Here is a 21794-nt window from a genome sequence, read left to right as displayed (position 1 = left end):
TGAGGAGAGCTAGCTGGAGCTCCTCTAGCTCTTTATACTACCCACAGCCAGTGTGGTGTTTGTGAGATCCTGGGCAAGGCAGCACTGGGAAAGACACAGGCCAAGGAGAAGTCCTCTTGCCTCTCTGTGTTCATGCTTTCCTTATTGTCCTTTCATCTGCCATGGACTCCTGAGCTGCTGACAGAGAATTATGTCCACACTCGACTCCCTCTTCTTTCTTCAGGCTGCCCACCTATGCCAATTCTGGATCCCCCACCTAATATCTGCAAGTTACTGAGCCCACCTCAATTATCTGTGCAAAGTGTTCACAATCATAGGCATTGGCATCTAATAGTCAACTTCATTAAAGAGCTGGAATTGGGGAGCAAGGAGAACTTGGAGGTGTGGGCTGGCTTTGAAAAGATCTGCTACCATCCTGCTGTCCTAGAGGTCTAATTGACTGTACTCCAATCTCAAGAGACAGCCTACAGAGGCCCCTGCTACCCCATTCCCCAACATGTACTCACTTGGGCCACATACTCAAGCCAATGACATAGATCAGCTGTTACTCACTCCTGGATCATGAAGGTGACAATGACTCCATAATAAATCATTTTAAGCTTCATAAAATTTTGGCATCAGCCAGTACTGTGAACTTGAAAGGATTTGGTCTAGCTGCGGAACAGGACAGTAAAAACTTCAACCCCATCCTGGCTATTCAAGACCTGCCTGTTCAGCTAGCTGAAGGGGTAGCAAGAGAGTGGGTGTGGAGAAGCGACAGTAGCACTCTCCATAGGGGGTAAGAGTGCCGGGGCCTGGATCTGATAAATGTTTCTCTCCATAAAGAGGTTTATAAAAAGTCCTTTGGAACTGAAAATGAGATTTCCTAATTTAGATGTGTCATAAGTAAGCAACTCTGTTTAATGTGTTTTCTTAAGAATGGAAACACAACTGTGCTATACTTTTTAAAGAGGGTGTAGATATAGCTTTGCTTGCAAATATAACTACAGGGCAATGTAGAATCACTTTTATTAAATAATGCAACATGATCTTTTGAAACCTTTGCAAAGCAATAGAACTGATGCTAGCAATATGTTAGTGGCACTGCTGGAAAAATATTTTTCAAAAAATATTGGCAAGCAGTCAAGTCCATTAGGGATACAGCAAGCATTTATTGTTTTCATATCCTGATAAACTCTCTGCTGGCACAGTATTCTAGCTTTTCTTTGAAGTCCATATTCCCCTGTTCTTATGCCATATGCTTTGAGATGAGGGGAGGACATCCACTGCTTGCTTTAGAGGTGGGCATGTGAATTAAGACCAAGTAGAACATCTCACACCATGAACTATAAGAACTGGCCCAACGCATGGGCAAATGACCCAATCAGATGCAATAAATTATAAGGAGACTTTTGCCAGGACTATAAGGAGAGAGATTAGGAGTCTTCTTTGATGAACTTGGACCTGGAATATGATAGGACTGCAGGTACTAACATCCACCTTGCCCCTGTATGGAGCCAGAGAAAGATATCACTAAAAAGAGCAGAGTTCAGAATCAGTAAAAGCTCAGATCCTGAGGAGATTGTCCTGATGACCCAGATTAAGCCATATCTAAAGTAACTGACTTTTCAGTAACATGAACCAATAAAGTTTGAGTTGAGTACTATTATAGGATAGTATTTTCAAATGTTCAGTTGTTAAGAAATTGATGATATACACAAAAGATGTTCTGGGTCTCCACTCTAACCTGTAGTATGTATTTACCATGTTTCATGTACTAAATTACTAAGCACATTAATGCTATTATCTAATAAGGTCCTAGCAACCACCACATTAGGAGGGTACTATTATTGTTTCTTTCAAAAAAAGTAGTGCAGGAATTTGAACCCGGGACTCTGGAGCATGTGAGACAGACTTGGCTATTCTGAGTCCTTGCCTTGGTCACATTTCATATTTCCTGAGAGGTGGCTGAATTTTTTCAAAAGAAATAGGAAGTATAAACAAATGAAAGCAATCTAATGGAACAGGATGGGGGCCCAGAATCCTCTTTCTTGCACCCTCTTCTACTGAGGAATTCCTAGGGCTTTAAAAAATATTTCAAAAAGCACCTCATGGACCAGAATAAGAAAGGATGAGGAATACCTCATCTTGTATGGAATAATTTCCAAGATATACTAAATGAGATTAAAAGTAAGGCATAGAACTGTGTGTACAAGGTGCTATATTTATTTGCATTAAAAAGAGAAATTATATATACATATACGTATTATCTGGAAGGATGAACAAGAACCATTGACATTAATTGCCTGAGTGCCCAAGGAATAGCAGGGAAACTTATCGCTATATACTCTCTTGTACTTTTTATTTTAACCATGTGAATATATTACCTATCTTAAAAAGGAGGAGGAAGAGGAGGAGGAAGAAGAGAAAGGAACCATGCATTAGTGTAATGAATCACAAACCAAGGTGAGCTGCCCACTGGGAGGTTGAGATGGCTCACCCAATAGGCTGCAATGTGACCCTAAAAATATAAGTCCTTTCTTCCAGTTGTTTATCTTTACATATGACTAAATGTCAATTACTAAGTTGGTCAGTAAAGATCAACAAAATATTTATTAACTAAATTTAGTTAATAAAATTTTCTGAGGACCCTGCTTCAGACTTGATTAAGTCTGGCTACCATGCAACGCTTAGCAACCTGCAGAATTTCTGATCCTGTGCGGATAAGCTGAAAGTGGGAATTTCCTCATTTGGGGAATTCATTCATCCATTAAAGAGATAGCAAGTACTATGTGTCAGATACTGTGCTTAGCACTAAGGATAAAGCAATTTACAAAAGGACAAAATCCCTGCCCTTATGAATTTACATTCTGGTGGTGGTAGGAAATAGACAATCAACAAGATAAAGATGTAAGATATATACTATATTCCACGAATCTTACAATAAATCTTTTTTTTTTTTTTACATTTTAAGAAACTTGAAACTGAGATGCATCTGTTGGTAGATGGCTTCTTACAACCCAGTAGGGTTTTGTTTTGTTTTTCTCTGAGGTTCACTTGATGGAGTCTTAGAGCTGATGAAATATGGGAAAAATATATATGTAAGATATATATGTAATATGTTACATATTAAATAATATATATCAGACTGGTAAATGCTACAAAGAAAAATATGCAGAGCAGCAGAAGAAGGTGTATGAGGCGGTTGCAACTTAGGACAGTCAGGAAAGACCTAAGTAACATCTGAGCAGACTTAAATAAGGTAAAGGAATAAGCCATTCCTCTCTTTGGTTGGAGTAGCAAGCATCCAAAAAACAGGATAATACAAGTGCAAAGGCAGTGAGGCAAGAGTAAGTTTCAGAAACACAAGGAAGCCAGTATTGCTGAAGTGGAGAGAATGTAGCAGAAGATGATGTCAGGAAAATAACGGCAGGGCCAGATTATGTAGAGATTTGTAGACCACCTTTCCACTTAGTGCAAGGCCGTTGTCTTGAGTCTAGGAGATCATATAACAAAGCACATAAGAACACAGGCTTTAAAGCCAGGTTACCAATTTAGGTCTCAGCTCTGATACTTCCAAGCTATATAATAATGGGCACGTTACTCTTTGTGCCTGTTTTGCCATTTGTAAAATGAAGCTAATAATACTACCCACTTCACAAGGTTGTTGTGAGGATTAAGTGAATTATTTTATGTAAATCACTTTGATAGATCAAAGCTAGCAAATATGTGTTTGATATGGTTATTATTGATTGATTATAAATTTCAATTACTGCCTCATCATCAGTTTATTTTGCTGTGTGTTATTTGGTTAAAGGATAGTAACATATAATCATATCAACCTTTTTGGACACCTATTTTCCATTTTTAAAAATCATATGTGATGTATTTCAAACATAAATTATCATCTCCACTTGTACTCCTAAGCAGGTATAGATAATACTCAACCCCACCACCACCCCCAACTTAAAAACAACCTTGTGCAATGATATTTCGTGGTTATATTGTTGAGTTTGCCGCTAGAGAGTAAGAAAGGTTGGGAAAATTAGGGCCACTGAGGAGAGCACTGAACTAGGGGATTGCAAGAAAAGCATTTTAAAAATGGATTTGAAACTAATGAATTTCGTTAGTTACTCTACTGTCAGGTTTGGCTTAGGAAAAGAAAAATCATTTTTATTTACCGAAGTTAAAATTTTGGATTATGCGTATTTCAATGATTCATGGCATTCTAATCCTGAGTGTTTAGATTTATGAAAGTCAGAAATATAATCATCTAAGTCAGAGAGTCACAATTTTTTCATGCTTTCTCTTTCTTTATCTAAGAAATGGTTCTTGACCATCTATCATGTTAAAGGAATTACACTTGATTAAAGAGAGTTTACCACCTATTAACAACTAGCAAAGTGCTAGATAGATAGATAGATAGATAGAGAGATAGGTAGATAGATAGATAGATAGGTAGATAGATAAAGAGATTATTTCAGGGAAAGCTTCCAGAAGATGACAAAGTCAAGAACAGAACATGGTCCCTGACTTTTCTCTATAAAATCAGTCAAAGCAGATTCACATGGAATCCCTTTTCTCTTAAATAAGGAATCTATTTCATGGCTGTTCCATAATGACAATGCCTTTGCTCCTCTTTCAGATCCCAACTGGGGGAAAAATTAGCCACCGTACCCACTGACTCTTCTTGAGCCTAGAAGTAATGGGCAGTTCTACCCTTTCCCAGACATCAGAAGGGAAGACTGAGAGGTCAGAGGGAAGTTGGGGGGTTCCACCCTCATGTCTTTATCCAACTGTCCATCCTTACTGCCCATAGTCTTTCCTGCCCAAGAATGCTGTTAGGGAAGAAAACAAGCAAATGAAGGAAAAACTCATAGTGCCCTACTACACTCGTCAAAATTTAAAACAAAGCAGGGCATTTTGAAAAAGCCAGTGGCTTAAAACAATTTTGCTAAAATCTCAAGACAATGTTATTACCAAATAATACATGTAATAGACATTTATGAGCCCTATTCCATCTTAGAGCTTTATCCCTGATGATGGGGTAGAGTGGTGCACAGGGAGGTGAGGAGACGCTCAGGGAGGGGTGAGGCTTAGGGACTAGATAAAGTTCTACCCAGGCATTACTTGGTAATAAAAAAGCTGAGCACTGATTGGTTCCTTTTTTTAGGCTGAAACAAAATGCCCCCATGGAAAATGTCTGATGCAAAATGTCAAGTGTCTAGTTTTAAAGCAGGGGACAATGCTTAGTGCACAGTATTTTGGGCAGTATGATCCCCACCATTATCCAAGTTTCTCAGGCTTAAAACTATGACACTAGGAAAGGAACTTTTACCAAAGCCTTTGTGTTATGTATTATCTACAACTCCACCTTACGGATGAAAAAAAGGCCCTCCTCCTCAGCATAGTAGTCATATATCCTTTAATGTTTTCTTCATTTATCCATCAATAGCTCCTCTTATGAGATAGTGCTATGTAACAGAGATACAAAAATGAACAGAATCCTGCCATTAACAGTTTCGCTTAACAAGCACTTATTGAGAGTTTACCACCTATTAACAACTAGCAAAGTGCCAGATAGATAGATAGATAGATAGATGGATAGATAAAGAGATTATTTCAGGGAAAGCTTCCAGAAGATGCCAAAGTTAAGTCTTAAGGAACTAGCAGTGGTTTCCTTGATAAAGAAGAGGAAGAGGAAGAGCATATACCCAGAGTATGTAGGGGAAGCAGGAGCTGGAAAGATAGGCAGGAGCCAGAATATAACAGGCCTGTATATCAAGTTAAGAAATTTGGATTTTACTATGAAGAGAATGGGCAACCACTGGAGGATTTTAAGAAGACGACTGTCATGGACAGATGTTTTGCCATTGCTAGGCTCACCGAAGGGTAGACAGGAGACTGGGATGGAGGGAAATCAGGGCTTGAATAATTACACAGTAAGTTAGGAAGCTATTGCCATAATTTTGGCGAAAAATTGAGAACACAGACTATCTCAGAGGCAGAGAGGATGGAGAGCAGAGGTCCCAATTGAGAAATACTGCATTCTATAAATTGACATGATAAGACTTGACCACTAGACATATGGGGGTGAAATACAGAGTTAAAGAGTCTTCCCAGCTTCCTCCTACGAGCTTAGGCAATTATTTGGCTGGTGGTGCTATTGAGCGTGGCAGGGCACAAGAAGCATATTGATTTTTTTTTTTTTTTCTTTAAGAGAGCTGGGGAATCTGAGAGCTGAGGGGCATCCAAGTGGAGAGGTGTATAAATCAGTTGGCTAACTAGACCCTACGCTTTTTAGGCTTAAGAAATTTACAAGATAACTCCAGAAGCCTGTGTACCTGGCAATTCATTTCGAAAGGAACCAGGAAGGTGGATTTTGGGGGGGGGGGGGGAGACATATTTATGAAAAAAATCGCTGAAAATGCGGGGGTTGAGAGTTAATAACAAAACATTATGCTACTAGCTGCCAAACTGACACTGCAGATCAAGGTATTTTCTCTAGTAAGCTCAATGCGGGGTTCAATTGGTTTCTTCCTCACACCATTAAAAAAAATAGCGGTCTACCTGGTGTTTATATCTAGGAATTCCTTTTCGCAGGTTTGAAGAACAAGGTCTGAGAAATGCGCCCTCCCGTGGCAGTGTAATGAAGTGGCTCTAGCACCCTTTTTATCACTAAACAAAGCCCGGTAAAGAAATGTAATTTACGGAAAGCAAAAAGACACAACGCTCTTTCTGCTAAAGCGCAAAACCAAGCGAACCCTTCTAAGGGCCGGAGCCCCTTACCTGTCACGTCGGCCGAAGGAAAATTTCACTTTCGACTCAACAAATTACGACCCTCAGCTTTGATAGCTTGCAGTAAGTCCCGCTCGGCAAAAATTGAGCACCCTGCAAGCCCAAACACCTAGACTATCTGCAACTGCTCCAGCCGGTAAGGCCCGGCTCCGACCACGTGGGTGTTTGAGGCCAGCAGGAGCGACACGCGAAGGGAGGGAGCAGGAGGCGTGCCCCTGCGGAGGGAGGCGGTGCCTCGCACTGGGCGGGGCTTGCGCGGACCCGGGCTACCGCCTCCTCTCCGCGGCTTTCCCCCTTTGCCTTCGCCCTTCGAGCCGCCACGTAATGCCACGTCCCCCGCGCATGCGCATCTCGACTGCTGGCCGCGGCTGTTTCCGGGCTTGGGGGGCTGGAGCGGCCGCCAGAGTAGGAGGTGGTGGTGGCGGCGACCCGGAGTACAACGTGCGGGCCTGGGGGCCAGGCCCTGCAGAGGGCCCAGAAGTTTTCTTTTAAGAAGGGGCCGATAGAGCCGGTGGCCGAGCGGCAAGATGAATTTCCTCCGTGGGGTGATGGGAGGTCAGAGTGCTGGACCCCAGCACACAGAAGCCGAGACGGTGAGAGAGGATCCGCGGGTCTGAGACTTGGGAAGGGTCCGGATAGGGACGGGGGCGGAGAACTCGGGAATCCGGAGGTCACATCCCGTACCCCACCGTGGATCTACGTGCCGCTTCCTCCTTTTCCTCCTTTCCTTTCCTAAAACCCCTAAGTTACTCCCTCACGCCCCCAGCGCGACCCCTCACCGCGGTGGCTCGGCCCTGTTGATGCCACCTGCGCCCCAAAGCTCCGCAAGCCCCACGCGGAGGGTGGTCCGTAAGCAGTACCGCCGGGGAAGGGATCATTCCAGGGCAGAGGTGGCCCGACCTGTCTCCCACGCCCCTTGAAGCTGTGGGCCTCTCTCTCCTGCCCTTTCGCCTCTGTCTCCACTGGCCTAGAGGAGCCTGAAGTCCGGCTCCCTGTCTCGCAGTCTGGAATGGGGCATTAGGGAAAACTGGATTTAAAACACAGCTGTTGAAGAGAGCGTGTGGCTAAGAATGAAAAGATAGTTTGGGGCACAAAGCCACCTGCTCCTGTCCCATCAGCTGGAGGGAGGTCGTTCTGCCAAGTGTTATTAGTTCGGACCCTGTTTTTCGGACTTAGGCAAATGTATACTATTTAGGGAATAGTTGGACGCTTTAGGGGTCTTTCGCGCTCAAACCGCTTTAGGGTCACATCCCTTTTTCTTCCTTCCACTCACCGCATTCAGAAGTATGAATTCGTGATATCACAATGTGCAGCGTCACTTTTTAAAAATTGTTAGCCACCGAAAACAGTCTGATATAGTTGGTTCGATTTTAGGTTTAGGATAAACTAACTTTGAAGTTTGTTTAGTGTCTATTGGAAATGAGTGTGTGTGACTTTTTAAAAATAAACTTTTATTTGAAAATAATTTTAGATCTACGTAAGTGACAACATAGGACATTTTAAGGTAAAGTTTGGGTAGTATTCGTAGACATAATTGGATGTCTGTGAACACAGGTGCCATGTTCTATGTTTCTATTTCTGGTATCTTGAAGAGTAATAACTTATTGATCCCTAACCACCCTGCAAGATGGGTGATAGTATCCTCACTTTACAAATGAAGAAATAAGGCTGAGATTGCTGAAGTAATTTGACCAAGTCACGCTACTAGTAATAGAGCCATGATTCAACCAAGGTTTGCCTTACTTTGAAGCCTAGGCTTTATTGCTGATGCCTGTATTTTAGTACTGAACTGGGAATTTTGGAAATTTATATGATAAAAGTAACTTCACTGATTTGGGTTAGTACTGTTTAAAGCAGAAGATGAAAGCTAGTGAATCTGTTTTCCTTAATTTAAAAATGAGATTATACACACAGGCATGCACATGCAAACGACTGATAATTTGGCTTTTCTTCTTTGTTCTCACGTGGTTTACAAGGCAGTAGAGCTGCCCTATCAGAAGACTATGCTCTTTACAGATTACTATAATCAGAGCCCACCTCTTCAGCTTTTTGTATGTGTGTCTGATAGTTTTTGTTTGGGGCACCAGTTTTAAAGTGTGGTTTACTAGAACTTGTTTTGTAGTTAGACATTGATTTGAATCCTTGCTTTCCACCCCTAATTGGATTGGACAGACAAATGATGGCTAATACCCTATTGAGTAGAATAAAAATGCTTGCTGTTGTGGGTGTAATGAGGATTAAATGAAACGAAATATAAAGAGGCTGGCACTCAGTATGTTCTCAATAAAGGATAGTTTTTAGGGGGAGAATACTCTTTTTTTGTTAAAATTGGCCTTGTCACAATGACTTCTATAGAAAAGTTGGGGTACAGTTAATTGAGTATAGGATTTTAAAGCCAGGAGGCCCTTTGTAGCTCATCCAGGTGGAACCCCTTCATTTTACAGGTTAAAAAACTTAGGCACAGAGCACTTAAACAGCTAGGACAGTATTGTGAAGCTGAGACTAGAACACTTTGATCTTGCCATAGTGAATGGAACAACATAGTTTTATATTATGATTTCAAAATGAAGCTCGGGTATCACTTGTGTATGTTGTATGAACTGGAAGGAAGGTGAGGTTTCTCCTTTGCCTAACTTTGAGCATGTATACTCAACATTGGAAAAGTAATTTGTCTTTAGAAGAGAATTAATAATTTACTCTGTGTAACAGTATGAATTAAATTTAACCATCTCATTACATCAGGAAATATGACCAATATAAGGGGTCATGGCTCACTAATTTAGAAGTATCTATAGGGCATCAGAGTATGTGGTATAGCTTTAGTTGTTTTAATTGGTGAGTTGATTTAGCCTGGATATTTAAGTTGCCAGAACTTGAAACCCCTAACTTTTATATTATCATTTTATATTTTCTAGGTTTTTTTTTATATCTGCAAAATTAAATTGTTTTCACGGCTTTTCATTTTTCCTGCTTTTCTAACCTTTTTCCAGTAGAAAGCCTCTTTTCTTTGTTTAAAATCTACCTGTCCTTCAAATGGATCAAAAACACATTCCCTAATCTTTACTCCTTCTTTTCCCAGTTGAACGGTAAGTAATCAGTCGCTCATCCCTCTGAGCAATTTTCACATTCTACCTAGATTGTGCGTCTCTTAAACCTTCTACCCGTTTATATGTGTCTCATCTCTTCTAGAATCTTAAGTGTCTTTTGGGCAGCTTTCATATGTATTTTAATCTTTATATTTCCATAGTAAGGTATTCAGTAAAAATGTCAAACGAATTATAGTGTTATGTGAAAGAAATCGCAGATCTGTAATCACAGCAGCTTACAAATTACTAGGCGCTAAAACAATACCTTTTAAAGACTGTAGGAATCAAAGTTCTGGAATAATTGAAGTCCATTATGTCAAATTTTTACTTAAGAAATTTTTCAGGTTTGCTGTGTATCTCATAAATGTGAGAGCTATATTGTTGATTGTATATTAGCTTTTCATAGTCTCAAGAGCAACTTTGGACTGGTATTAAGGTGTTCTTCAGAGACAGTAATAAATATTTATATTTGTATCATATGATAATTCTATAAAGTTCTGAATATTTTATTCTAGAATTTCATCCATTTTAAACTTTTTATGTTTTAGGTTCAAATACTTTTTAATTTGATTTATCTTTTAGGTAGAGAAAGGTACTGATTTCTGAGGATTGAAGCCTCCTAGTCTTTAACATACTTTGCTAGGTACAAATAAACACTAATTATAGTGAAAACCTTACTCTTTTGAATATTTGCTCAGGTTTAATTTTCCATCTACCTTCTAACTAATACCCTTTTTAAAGGCAATTTGTTGAAAATGCGAAGACAAATGTTAACTACATTTGATAATAAATCGTAGGGGGGGGGGTTTCCTTTTGCAAGTTGTATCCCAAGGCATGAAAGTTGGCTAAAGTCCATAAAAACTGTGCAGAATTAGCATACTGTTAAGGCATCTCTTTTCAGATCAAACTTTGACCAGCTGGCTTAAAAGAGTTAACAGTGTAGACTCAGCTGTGCTTTCTTTTAATAAAAATTGAGTGTGTGCTTAAATTTAGACATAGTTTTGGTTTGGTCAAGCACATTTTACCCTGTTACTATAAATGTGTCCTATTTGGGTTTGGGTTTCACGTTCTACATTAAAAACCAGGTCAGTGTCATAACTGATTTGTGTTTTCTCTCTTGGCTCTCTTGCAAAAGCAATGTCAGAAAACTATAGTAATGATTTGTGTTTGATCACTTCTACATCCAACCAAAGATGTCTCATATTTTTATTAAGTAGTGTCAAAAACTACATGGCTTTTTTGAAAGCTAATTAGATTACTTAGGGTATTTCTAAAAAATGAGTGTCATTTAAAGTTATATACCCAGCATTACCAAAGTATATCCCAAAGAACAGGTGTAGAGGTATTTGAAAGAATTTTGTTATCAAAGAAGGGTGCTGTGGGGTGATCAAAAACAAAACAAAAAAACCCTAATATTTATAGAAGATTTATTAAGCGCTGTGTTATGTTTTCAAATATTTTCAGGATGGAGATATAGAGTAAGTTGTGTTTGCCAAATTTGACCAGACCCTTTTTTACCCCTCCAGGAAACTATGTGGGTCTAGTGTTCTGAGGAACATACTTTGGGAAAAATTGTCCTTGAGGATTTAGTTGTAAAGGAATACTACATTTTAGAAGCACTTTGTTATCTTCAGCATATGGAGTTCATAAAGTATTTCCCTTTGAATACCTAAAAGAGAAAATAAGTCCTGATGCTTTATGGTTTGAAAAGTAACTAATCATTCTTGAATCTAATTATCTTTAGGAGAAAATAGAAAAATTTCTTATATAGATTTGTTGATAGCAAATACCATTTCTCTTTTCATATATTTACCTCCTATTATTTATACTGCTTTGTCTATGTTCTGCTGTGGATATCAGACAGAAGGCATGCTTATTTTTTTACCTCAGGCAGAAATGCCATGAACATTTAGTATTAAAAGTTACCTTAAATTTGAAAACTTTTGTAGAGTTAGACTTGGAGTTGCTAGCATTTGTGATAGGTTATTTGGTAGACAAGTTTCATCTTGATGCCTTGCTTATTAAAAGGATGTCCTTTTGGAAAGCATTAATTTCTTAGAGAAAACATGGAGAATAAATGGAGCAGTATTTTACATAGATTGACTTATTGTAATATAATGGAAATTGTACTGGAATTATCTAGTAATTGTAATGGAAATAGATTGTGTTAGATTCATTGGATATATATGCAGAGACTTGATTGAGATTGACTTTGTAATGTTCCAACTTTTTTTTTAGATTAAATAATTAAGCTCATCTGAAGATAAGGCTAAAAACAAGTTAAATCTCTGGCTCTTTCTTGTATTCTAAAACAGTAATACTTTTTATTATAGTTAAATAATATAAATGAATTAACTGTTGGTTAACATGAATTATTTTAATTCTATGGTAACCAGTCATGGATGGGAAAGTTTTCTTCAAGTTAAGATATAACTATGTTTTAAGCTTCATAAAGGCAAAGTTTTATCATCAAATAATTTGGTATTAGGTACTTCATAAATTCTTTTTAATAAATGACTGAATGGTTGAATTTGATTTTTTTAAATTGGCATTCCTGTCCTTTATTTTTACATGTTAGTTACCGAATACTAAAAAAATATATATTTATATTAGGAACTGTGAGAAAATACTACATACTACATTGTGTCAGTGTCTGTTAAATTTTAAATGTTTCTTCAGCATTCTGGTTTTATGGCACCTTTTTTTCTCTTTTTACTTTTTAATGGTTTTTCATTTTCACATTTCACTTTTTCTTCATCTCACTTTTTCTTTCCTAGCTACTCCTATTCCCATTGCTTCTTTTTTTTGTCTCCTTTGTGTATCACTGAATAAAAAATTAATGGATTAGACCATTGGGTAGCAAAACAAACAAATATTAAAGTCAGGTTACTAGGTTGTAATTTTGATCATGAATTACAATTTACTAGTTGTTAGTGGGGTTATTTGTCCTTTTTTTGTTTTTTAATAGGAGGAATTATGAATCTCACATAGCAGTTACTGAAAACAAGAATTTTGATACATAATCACCTGCATTAAAGCCTTTTCATTTTTTTAATTGCACAACATGACAAACAATACTAGTAAAGTTTAAGGCCTCTTTGACTACCATCTTCAATTTCAGTTCTCTTTACAGAAATAACCACTATTCTTAGTTTGGTATAAATCCTTCCAGACCTTTATGCATAATCATGCATTTGTGCATGATATAGAATTATATATTTGTATGAGCATATTCATCTCTTTTTCATAAGTGATATAGTTTATTCCAATAGCTTACCTTTTTCATTGATTGATATGTCTTAGAGATTGATGCATATTGAAACAGCTGCTTTATTAGAAATTATTTAAAATACCAAATTTTCAGTTATTTTTATTAATTATGCCATACTATCTTATCATAGACTATAACAACATCTTTAAAAAGAATCCACGTCTAATTTCTCATTGCGTTTATCTCTCAGAGCACTTAATACCTAATTGGCATAATATAAATTAGTTGAACTGCTGTCTCTTGAGTTTTATCTTATTATCCCTTCTTGGTCCCTCTCAATAAAACTAACTCTGGATTAAATTTTACTCAAATATATTTTTTTCTCTTAGAACTGTTTTTGTTACTATATACTATTCTGTTGCTTAATGCCGGAGTCACAAACTCACATCCTTTCGGTAGAGTAACATCATTGTTTAATGAAGCAGATGGGGTTAGAGAAGAGAGCAGAAATCTGTGGTGAAAGTGGAGCCTGCATATCCTGACTTGAGGGGATAGTTAGTGCTCAGCTCCAGCCAGTTGCCTCCAGAAATGTAGGCCCAGAGATCCAATTTAACCTTGTGGTTAAACACTCAAACTGCTTGACTTTGAATCCCACCCACCACTTACTAGTTTTATGAACTTGGATAAGTCATTTACCTACCCACTGTGCCTCTGTCTCCTCATCTCTAAAACATGGATAGCAATCATGCTGATCAGGTAGGATTTTTGTTAAGATTAAAAGAATTAAAAATATAAAGAACTTTAGAACAGAGCTGGCACATAATAAGTGCTCCAAATGCGCCATATTTTAACAATTCTGAGATGCACGTTAACATTAAACATCTCTGATATCAGATTCCATCTTATAATTTGTGGTATTTCTTTTTTCTTGGTGATATATTTACAAAATGGTGGATCTTATAATTGATGGCTTCTTAAATTGTATGAAATACAGTGTTAACTATCATTAGCTATCAAGCCGAATTTTTTCAAGAAAAGGTAGGAATCTGGTTTTTTATGTAAAATCTTTAGATTTTTAAATATTGGCTTAAAAATTGTTTTATATACTACATTACATCATTCCCTTGTTTACAAAAAAAATATCTTGCATTTCTATAGTTTGCAGTCAGACTAGCATTTTTCTGCATAAGAGGAGGCATTGTAGAATAGAAGAAATGTGGGCTTTGGAGTGAGATATCTGTAGCTCATTAGAATATAAACCGTGCCACCAAACTGGCAGTGTGTTTTGGGATTCATCACTTATTTCTGAGCCTAGTTTCCTCTTCTGTAAAATGAATTTATTAATTTAAGTATTGGATCAGCTTCTATAACAGAGGCCAGAAAACATAGGTCTAACCAAGATCGAAATTTGTTTTTCTCCTCTAAAAGTCCAATTAAAAGGCAATCCCTATGGTAGGGTAATTTTCCTCAGGGTGGTCTAGGGGCTCAGGTGCTTCTTTTTACCTTGTTCTTCCATTCCCTAGGATGCTGCTCTTATTTTAATTGTTAATTGTTAAAAGTGCCGCATGACCCAGGTTCATATTTTATGCTGAGGGAAAGAGAAAGAGAAATGAAGAATACTTTCCTTTTAAGGACATGACCTGGACGGTCATGTACTAACAACTCATTGGCCAGAATGTAGTTTCTGCCTAGATGTAAGGATGTCTTGGAGAGAAGTCTAGGTGGACAGCCATGTACTCAGCGTAAACACAGAGGGTTCTAATAACTAAAAGAAAGAGAATGGATAGTGAGGCACTAAGTTAGTTTTTCAAGTAAAGAATAAATGGAATAATAGTCTTTGGGATCTATGGTTTCTGAATATAAGTTAAGCATACTTTTGCTACAAAATTTTTGCTTGGTAAATATCAACTGAAAAGTATAGACCTGTGTTTGGCCTAAAACATGCTACAGCTTTGTAAGGTTTGGAATATATATAATATGTTTTCCTTTCATTTAGTTTCAGTTGTCGGTAAAGAATAGCAACATAGCACTTTATTATGGAGAGATGGCTTATTTAGAAATTTCAACCATCTTGAATATTATCAAGAGGTAATAAATAAGGCTTTCACATGGCAAAGCAGAAGTTGCAGAATCCCTGTGCTCAATCTTGATTTCAAGCCTGAGTAATTTTTAGCTGTTGGACATATTACTGTCTATCTTAATTGTCAAATTTTGTAATAGCAAATTAAAATCTGTAAAATTTGAATGGTCTGTTAAAAACCTAAATAATGAAATGAGAGCCAAAAGCCTGATAGGTTAGAAGAATGATACAAAAGAAAGTTATAACCTTGGTAATAATAAAGTTCGTTAATTTTTATTGATTATAGGTACTAGGTACTGTGCAAAGACATATTCATTACTTCATTTACACCTAAGATATACCATTATATGATATTGGAGAGGACTTAGGTTTAAATGCTTATAATTAAGAAAGCTTATAATTATGTTCTTTGTTTAATAAAACAGAGAAGCTAGTAATTAGTTTTAGATTACTATCAGAAATCACTAAAATGAAAAGACCATTTTAGTACCTGATAGAAGGTATCCAACATAGCTCAATCATGGTTCTGGATAAATGTGTTATTATAGTCATTTTTGACTCTCATTGGTTTGCAGTATCATTAACTGATTTGAGTTAAATTGTCTGAAGTCATTAAAGAGAAAGTTCTGAATAAAATCCCCAATTTGGAAGAATATGTACTTGCCATTAAAACCCAAGTTTAACAGATAAAAAGCATGTTTATATTCTTAAAAATAGTCTTAATATATACCCACACTCAGGAATGAATGGATTTTATATCTATAAATATAAATAGTACCCTTTAAAATAGTGATTAATTTTAATATGTTAAAGGTACATTTTGTAATTAACTAAAAAAAACTAGTGATTTGCTTATTAATCAAAGCCTATTGAAGCAGATACCTTGAACTTCTTTAGAATTCTGTTTTTGGCCAACAGTTCAATCTTATATTTTCTTATTGTTTTTCCACATTATTTTAGATTAATCATCATTCCTAGAAATAATAGGCATGTAAAATTATTAGAAAGGAAAAGCTCATGTTTTACAGTCTCCTTTGGCGTATTGTTTTAATAGAACAAGCATATATATGTATTGTGTAATGTAAAAATTATTGTTTTGGTTTATAGATGTCTACACATTTTAAAAAGTTAGACTAATTTTTTTTATTCTGATTATGAAATGCTATTTTCTACATTAAAATATTTGTAGCAGTTATAAAGTAAGAAATCATTTCCGTGCCTGAATTCCTTCCCCCTGTTGTGTGATGATACTCATTCTTAATTTTTCACCTAAGTGGCATTTTTAATATTCCATTCTTAAATATCTGTCTTAGTCTGCTATACCAAAAATATCATAGACTAGGTGGTTTAAACAACAGTTTATTTATCACAGTTCTAGAGACTAGGAAATCTAAGATTAGGTCACAGGCAGATTCAGTGTGTGCTGAGGGCTTGCTTCCTGGTTTATACCAGCCATTCCCCGCCCCCACCCCATATCCTGATGTGGGAAATGGGTAAGAGAGCTCTCTTGGGCCTCTTAAATAAAGGCACTACTCCCATGCATTAGAGCTCCACCCTCATGACCTCATCACCTCCCAAATGCCCACCTCCTAAAACCATCACATTGGGGATTAGGGTGTCAACATATGTGTTTTGGGGGGGAACATTGACATTACAGTCTATAGCAGTTTTACTCAGAATTGACTACTTTTTCTTTTGTGCCTCTGCCTAGCACATACTTATATACTTTTAACGTATACTTTATTTATGTGACTGTTTGGCTATGCAAGCTCCTTGTGGCTAGAGACCCTATCTTTATTTTGGTTAGCCCAAGAACAAAAACATGAGTAGTCACTGTGTGTTTATTGACCGAGTAACAACTGTATATTCTAGTCTTAAAAATTTGTGCTTTATCCCATTGGCAGCAAAGAGCCAATTGAGGATATTTTTATTATGGTAGGTTATTTTTATCAATTAAGAGCTAATTTCATATTTTTGATCAGTAGAGTGGAAATCGCATCTTTAAAAGTTCAGTTAGACACAAAAATATCCTAGAAATTCCAAAAAGCGTAAACCATTTCACTTTATTCCATTATAGCTCTTTTCTGCTTATAAAGGTAATGCCTGTTTATTATAAAAATTCAAACATCAGAAATAATGTCGAAGATGAACATTTCCAGCAACCCACTAAAAGACGGTGTGGTGCATAGTCTTAATTTTTTCTGTATATATTCACATGGTTTATTACTGATGTAGTTTTAAGCCCAAATGAGCTCATGTTAAGATACTATTTTGTATTCTTTTTTTCACTTACCATATTTTGGACATCTTTACATGTTAGTATATATGGGTCTGCTTCATTCATTTGAGCAACTGCATAGTGTATGTGTACCATATATTCACTGTTCTCTACCTAATAGATTAACCTTTAGATTTCCTCTCTCTCTCTCTCTCTCTCTCTCTCAATAAACAGCAGAAATTTATTGCTCACAGCTGTGGAGGCTAGAAATATGAGGTCAGGGTGCCAACACAGTTGGGTTAGGGTACTCTTCCATGTAGCAGATATCTTATATCCTTACATGGCAGAAGCTAGATTTTCTTTCTGGCTATTACAAATACTGATACAAAGAACATCGTAGTATATAACATTGTGTAGTTGTGGGAGTATTTTAAAGGATAAATTCCTAGGGGTAGGACTGCCTAGTTGAAAGAGGATGAACACTTTAAGTTGTAATGGTTTTTGCCAAATTGCTACCTTTTTAAGTTACCTTCCTTGTAATAGAATATAAGCAAATTCATTAATTATATCTTTGTCTATTTTGGATAGTTCTGTTTTAAAAATTATTTTGTTGAAATACATGTGATATATAAACCTCAACCTGAACACACCCATGTAACCAGCACTAAGATCAAGGACTAGAATATTACCAGCACACCTGAAGTCCTCTTTGTGCTCCATTCAGTCACTGCCCACCCCCATGAGTAGCCACTATCCTGGCTGCTAATAGCATAGATTAGTTTGGCCTGGTTTCTAATTTTATAAAAATGGAATCATAGTATATGGTACTATTTTAATTTAAATTTTTTGTAAGTGTGTTAAAAATAACCTTATTGCTCTTTTACCTTGTATTTATCTTAGTAGTGACTGAAATGATTATTTTTGTGTGTACCTAAAAGCTTTAAAAAAAAAATATATATATATATATATATATATCAAGGCTGAAATGTTAGCACGTTAGAACACAGAATAATACTGAAAATAAATAAAAACAGCCCCCCAAACTCTAGGATTATGATCATCTCCTCAGGTATTTCCCAGCATCAGATAGCTTTCACATTTCCACATTCAACAAATAATGATTAAAGAGGTTTCATATTTTGACACAAGTCTCTATACACCAGCCAAAGATGAGGCTGAGGCTGGAGCTCAAGACTTGCACGGAACTGAGACTAAGTATTCCAATGGAGATGGGAATCTCAGATCTAGAACCAGATGTAGGGTTAGGAAAAAGCAGAGAATACCTACAAAAGATCTCCCAGTTATAACATCAGCTATAAACTGCCTAGAAAAAAATTAAAGACCAAAGTAGAGGAAATTCATGCTTATTAGGAAAACTATCGTTTAGCTTAAGAAAATTTTAAAGCTAGGTAATGAAGTTCATGTTTTTAAGAGATAATAGTGTAGTTTGTGTAATGGTAAAAAAAAAAAAATTACAGTAGGAAAAGTATCAACCAGTTAATAAAGAGAAAGTTGTATTATTTTCATTTTGTAAATTCAATATAATTATTATGAAAGTAAATACAGTTTCAGGTAGGAATAATTTCTAAATGTGAGCAGTAAGAATGAATCAGATCAAAAAGTAAAGCTAGACTTGGTTATCATACTGTATCTGTAATATGAAGATATGCAAATCAGCATAGTAAAGACTAGAGTCCTGCAGTGCAGAAACCTGTTTAATTTTGTATAACTTTGTGTTTCCCACTGGTTCTGTGATCATAGGAAATCTATTAATACCTTCTGACACTAGAAGTCTGCAGAACATAATTTGGAAAACACTACATATGTTTAAAAACTTAATTCAGATACAAAGAGTGCAAAAGTTTGAGTGATATGCCAAAACTTTATTTATAGATTCAGTAAGAACTGTCATTAAAGAATGAATAAGAACTCATAATAAAATAGTAACTGTTAGCGCTATAAAGGGCCTCAGTATAGTGGTTTTGAAAACTGTTCTTTATCAGATGTTCTTCAAATATTTTCATACAGTCTCTGGCTTTTCATGCTTTTAACAGTATCTTTTGAAGAACAGAAATGATGAAGTCCAATTTATTTTGTTTTATGGCTCGTGCTCTTAGTATGTACTTGAGAAATCTTTGCTTAATTAAAGGTCACAAGGATTTTCTCCTGCTTTCTAGAAGTTTCAGTTTTTAAGTTTTCAGATTACTTTATAATGAAAGTTTATGTACACACAATTTGGTACTTTTGCTGGAGTAGGCTCACGATTTATATATGGTTTTACAACTTGCATTTTTTCCCCTGTTTATTAAATCATAGTATTTCCATGTCAGTACAGGTATTTCTTTTGAGTTGCTGCGTAGTATTGCACCAGAGAATATACCTTAATTTATTTAGTTTTACTCCTGTTGCTGGACAGTTTTTAATTTTTTCCTATTATAAATGATGCTTAAGGTTTATTTAAAATTCAGTTCAGATTTAAATTCCTGCAAATTTATTAAAAGCTTTATAAAATAACCATTTTGTCCTTGCAGATTGTGAGGCACACTCAAAACTTAAAATTTTTGGTATACACTCTGACTATTGTGCAGATATAGGGTGAAGTTATGATGTAAACAATTATTATTTTTAAAACTTTTGAGTAATTTCACATCCTCTACCATAACCTTAATGGATTATGCACCCCTCTTTCTTCAAACAGTTATAAGAGGCACATTTAGAAAACTCTGGTTCTGTTAATTGCTCTTAATTCCTCAACTAATGTGACTTATTTTAATTGACTTCCATTTTTCAAGTCTCTGAAAAATGTTCGATCTCTAATGAGATTATGATATTTCCTAGTTACTTAGATTTGTGAAGGACCATTTCTATGACATCCCATTTGTTCAATTTTTGGGTTTTGTTTTTGTTTTGTTTTCAAAATTAAGTGGTATAAATTTGAAGAGAAACTTCGTACTTCTTTTTTGTTCTTTTTATTCTGTTAATGCTATTTCATTTTTCCATGACAGATTCAAAAGCTTTGTGACAGAGTAGCTTCATCTACTTTACTGGATGATCGAAGAGATGCTGTGCGTGCTCTCAAATCACTGTCTAAGGTCTGTATCACTTCATCAGTTATTTAGTTTATTAAGTTGGATATTAGTTACTTTAACATTTTTCTTTTGTGCAGAAATATCGCTTGGAAGTGGGTATTCAAGCTATGGAACATCTTATTCACGTTTTACAAACAGATCGGTAAGTCTCTTTAATGATTTTCGTCCCTAATTTTTCTTGAAATTTTAATTAATTGGTTTTAAAATCACTGTTCAAGAAATGATTGAAATATTAAGGCTATTAAGTTTTTATTTTCAGTTGTCATTTCAATAAATATTTATTGGACACTAGATGCAAACCACTGGGCTAAACAGTAGGACAGATGTAATTTCAACCCTTGGGTTGAGAAGTTTCCATTATATAAAAAAGGAATGAAATAACTGCTAATTTAAGGTTTGAGATCTTGAGTTTGAATTGGCAAATGAATGTTTTGGTATTTGCTTAATATACTATAATGTATTATTCTGTGATATACATATTTTGGTGTACCAGTTATCCAAACTTAATTTTTTGGGAGAAATAAACTACACTAATAGGTGAAGTGTTAAATCTTAACAAGTCTTAAGAGTAAGATCACTCAGCCTATTTTTAGGTCTTTCAATTTCTCCTTAAGAGATTATATCTGCATCTTTGGTTTTAACAGCTATGTATTAATACCTCTCAAGTCTTACCTTTAGTTAAATATATCTTAAAAGCTTTAGCTGCTCATTGGGCATTCTTACCACATCAAGGTATCTCACAAGTATCTCAAATTAAAAATACTTAAAAATTAACTTATCTATGGTCATCCTGCTCCTATTTGCCTCCTCACCCCCACATCCTCTTCAACTACATTCAGATTCATCTCAGTTGATAGCACCTTTCCAGTTCAAGCAAGAAACTGGAAGATTTGTGCTGAACTCATTCATTTTAACCTATTATACCTATCCAGATTAAAAAAAAAAGAAGAATCTGGAATCCATGAATTTCTCTCACTCTCCTTTGCTGGTCTTAGTTCTGGCTCTCAATATCAATCACTTAAACCATTTTTCTAGCCTCTGTATTAGTTATCTTTTGCTGCATAACAAATTACCTTAAAACTTCATGGCTTACAATACTGAATATTTCTTAAAGTTTCTTTGGGTCAGGAATTCAGAAGTGGCTTAGCTAGGTGATTCTGGCTCGGGGTTTCTCATGAGATTGAAATCAATAAGTCAGCCAGGCATGCGGTCATCTGAAGGCTTGACAGGGGACTGGAAGATCTGATTCCAGGATAGCTCACTCACATTGCTGTTGGCAAGGTATCTCGGTATCTCACCATGTTGCTTTCTCTGTAGGGCTGCTTGAGCATCT

At 36.1% G+C, this 21794-nt stretch overlaps 2 protein-coding genes across 5 annotated transcripts in view; one reads left to right on the top strand and one right to left on the bottom strand.

Moving 5' to 3' along the window:
• Nucleotides 1-6940, bottom strand: part of G3BP2 (G3BP stress granule assembly factor 2) — a 67552-nt gene extending 60612 nt beyond the window's left edge. The window contains exon 1 of the mRNA XM_036227843.1: nt 6769-6940. The gene's annotated coding sequence lies outside the window, so the exon portion shown is untranslated. The remainder of the gene's footprint in view (nt 1-6768) is intronic.
• A 133-nt stretch (nt 6941-7073) lies between these two features.
• The window catches only part of USO1 (USO1 vesicle transport factor), a 65119-nt gene continuing 50398 nt past the window's right edge, over nt 7074-21794 (top strand). For 2 of the 4 annotated variants that reach the window (XM_016156020.2, XM_016156024.2), the window contains exons 1-3: nt 7074-7370; nt 20378-20464; nt 20539-20603. In XM_016156020.2, coding sequence (XP_016011506.1) covers nt 7305-7370; nt 20378-20464; nt 20539-20603 — 218 coding nt within the window. In that variant the 5' untranslated portion in view covers nt 7074-7304. The remainder of the gene's footprint in view (nt 7371-20377; nt 20465-20538; nt 20604-21794) is intronic. The other 2 variants (XM_016156021.2, XM_016156023.2) reach the window with 1 other exon arrangement.

This window comes from Rousettus aegyptiacus, unplaced genomic scaffold, assembly GCF_014176215.1.
Source record: "Rousettus aegyptiacus isolate mRouAeg1 unplaced genomic scaffold, mRouAeg1.p scaffold_m13_p_10, whole genome shotgun sequence".
Lineage (NCBI taxonomy): Eukaryota > Metazoa > Chordata > Mammalia > Chiroptera > Pteropodidae > Rousettus > Rousettus aegyptiacus.
The sequence above is the reverse complement of the archived record's forward strand: the minus strand, read 5'-3'. Positions and strand labels throughout refer to the sequence as shown.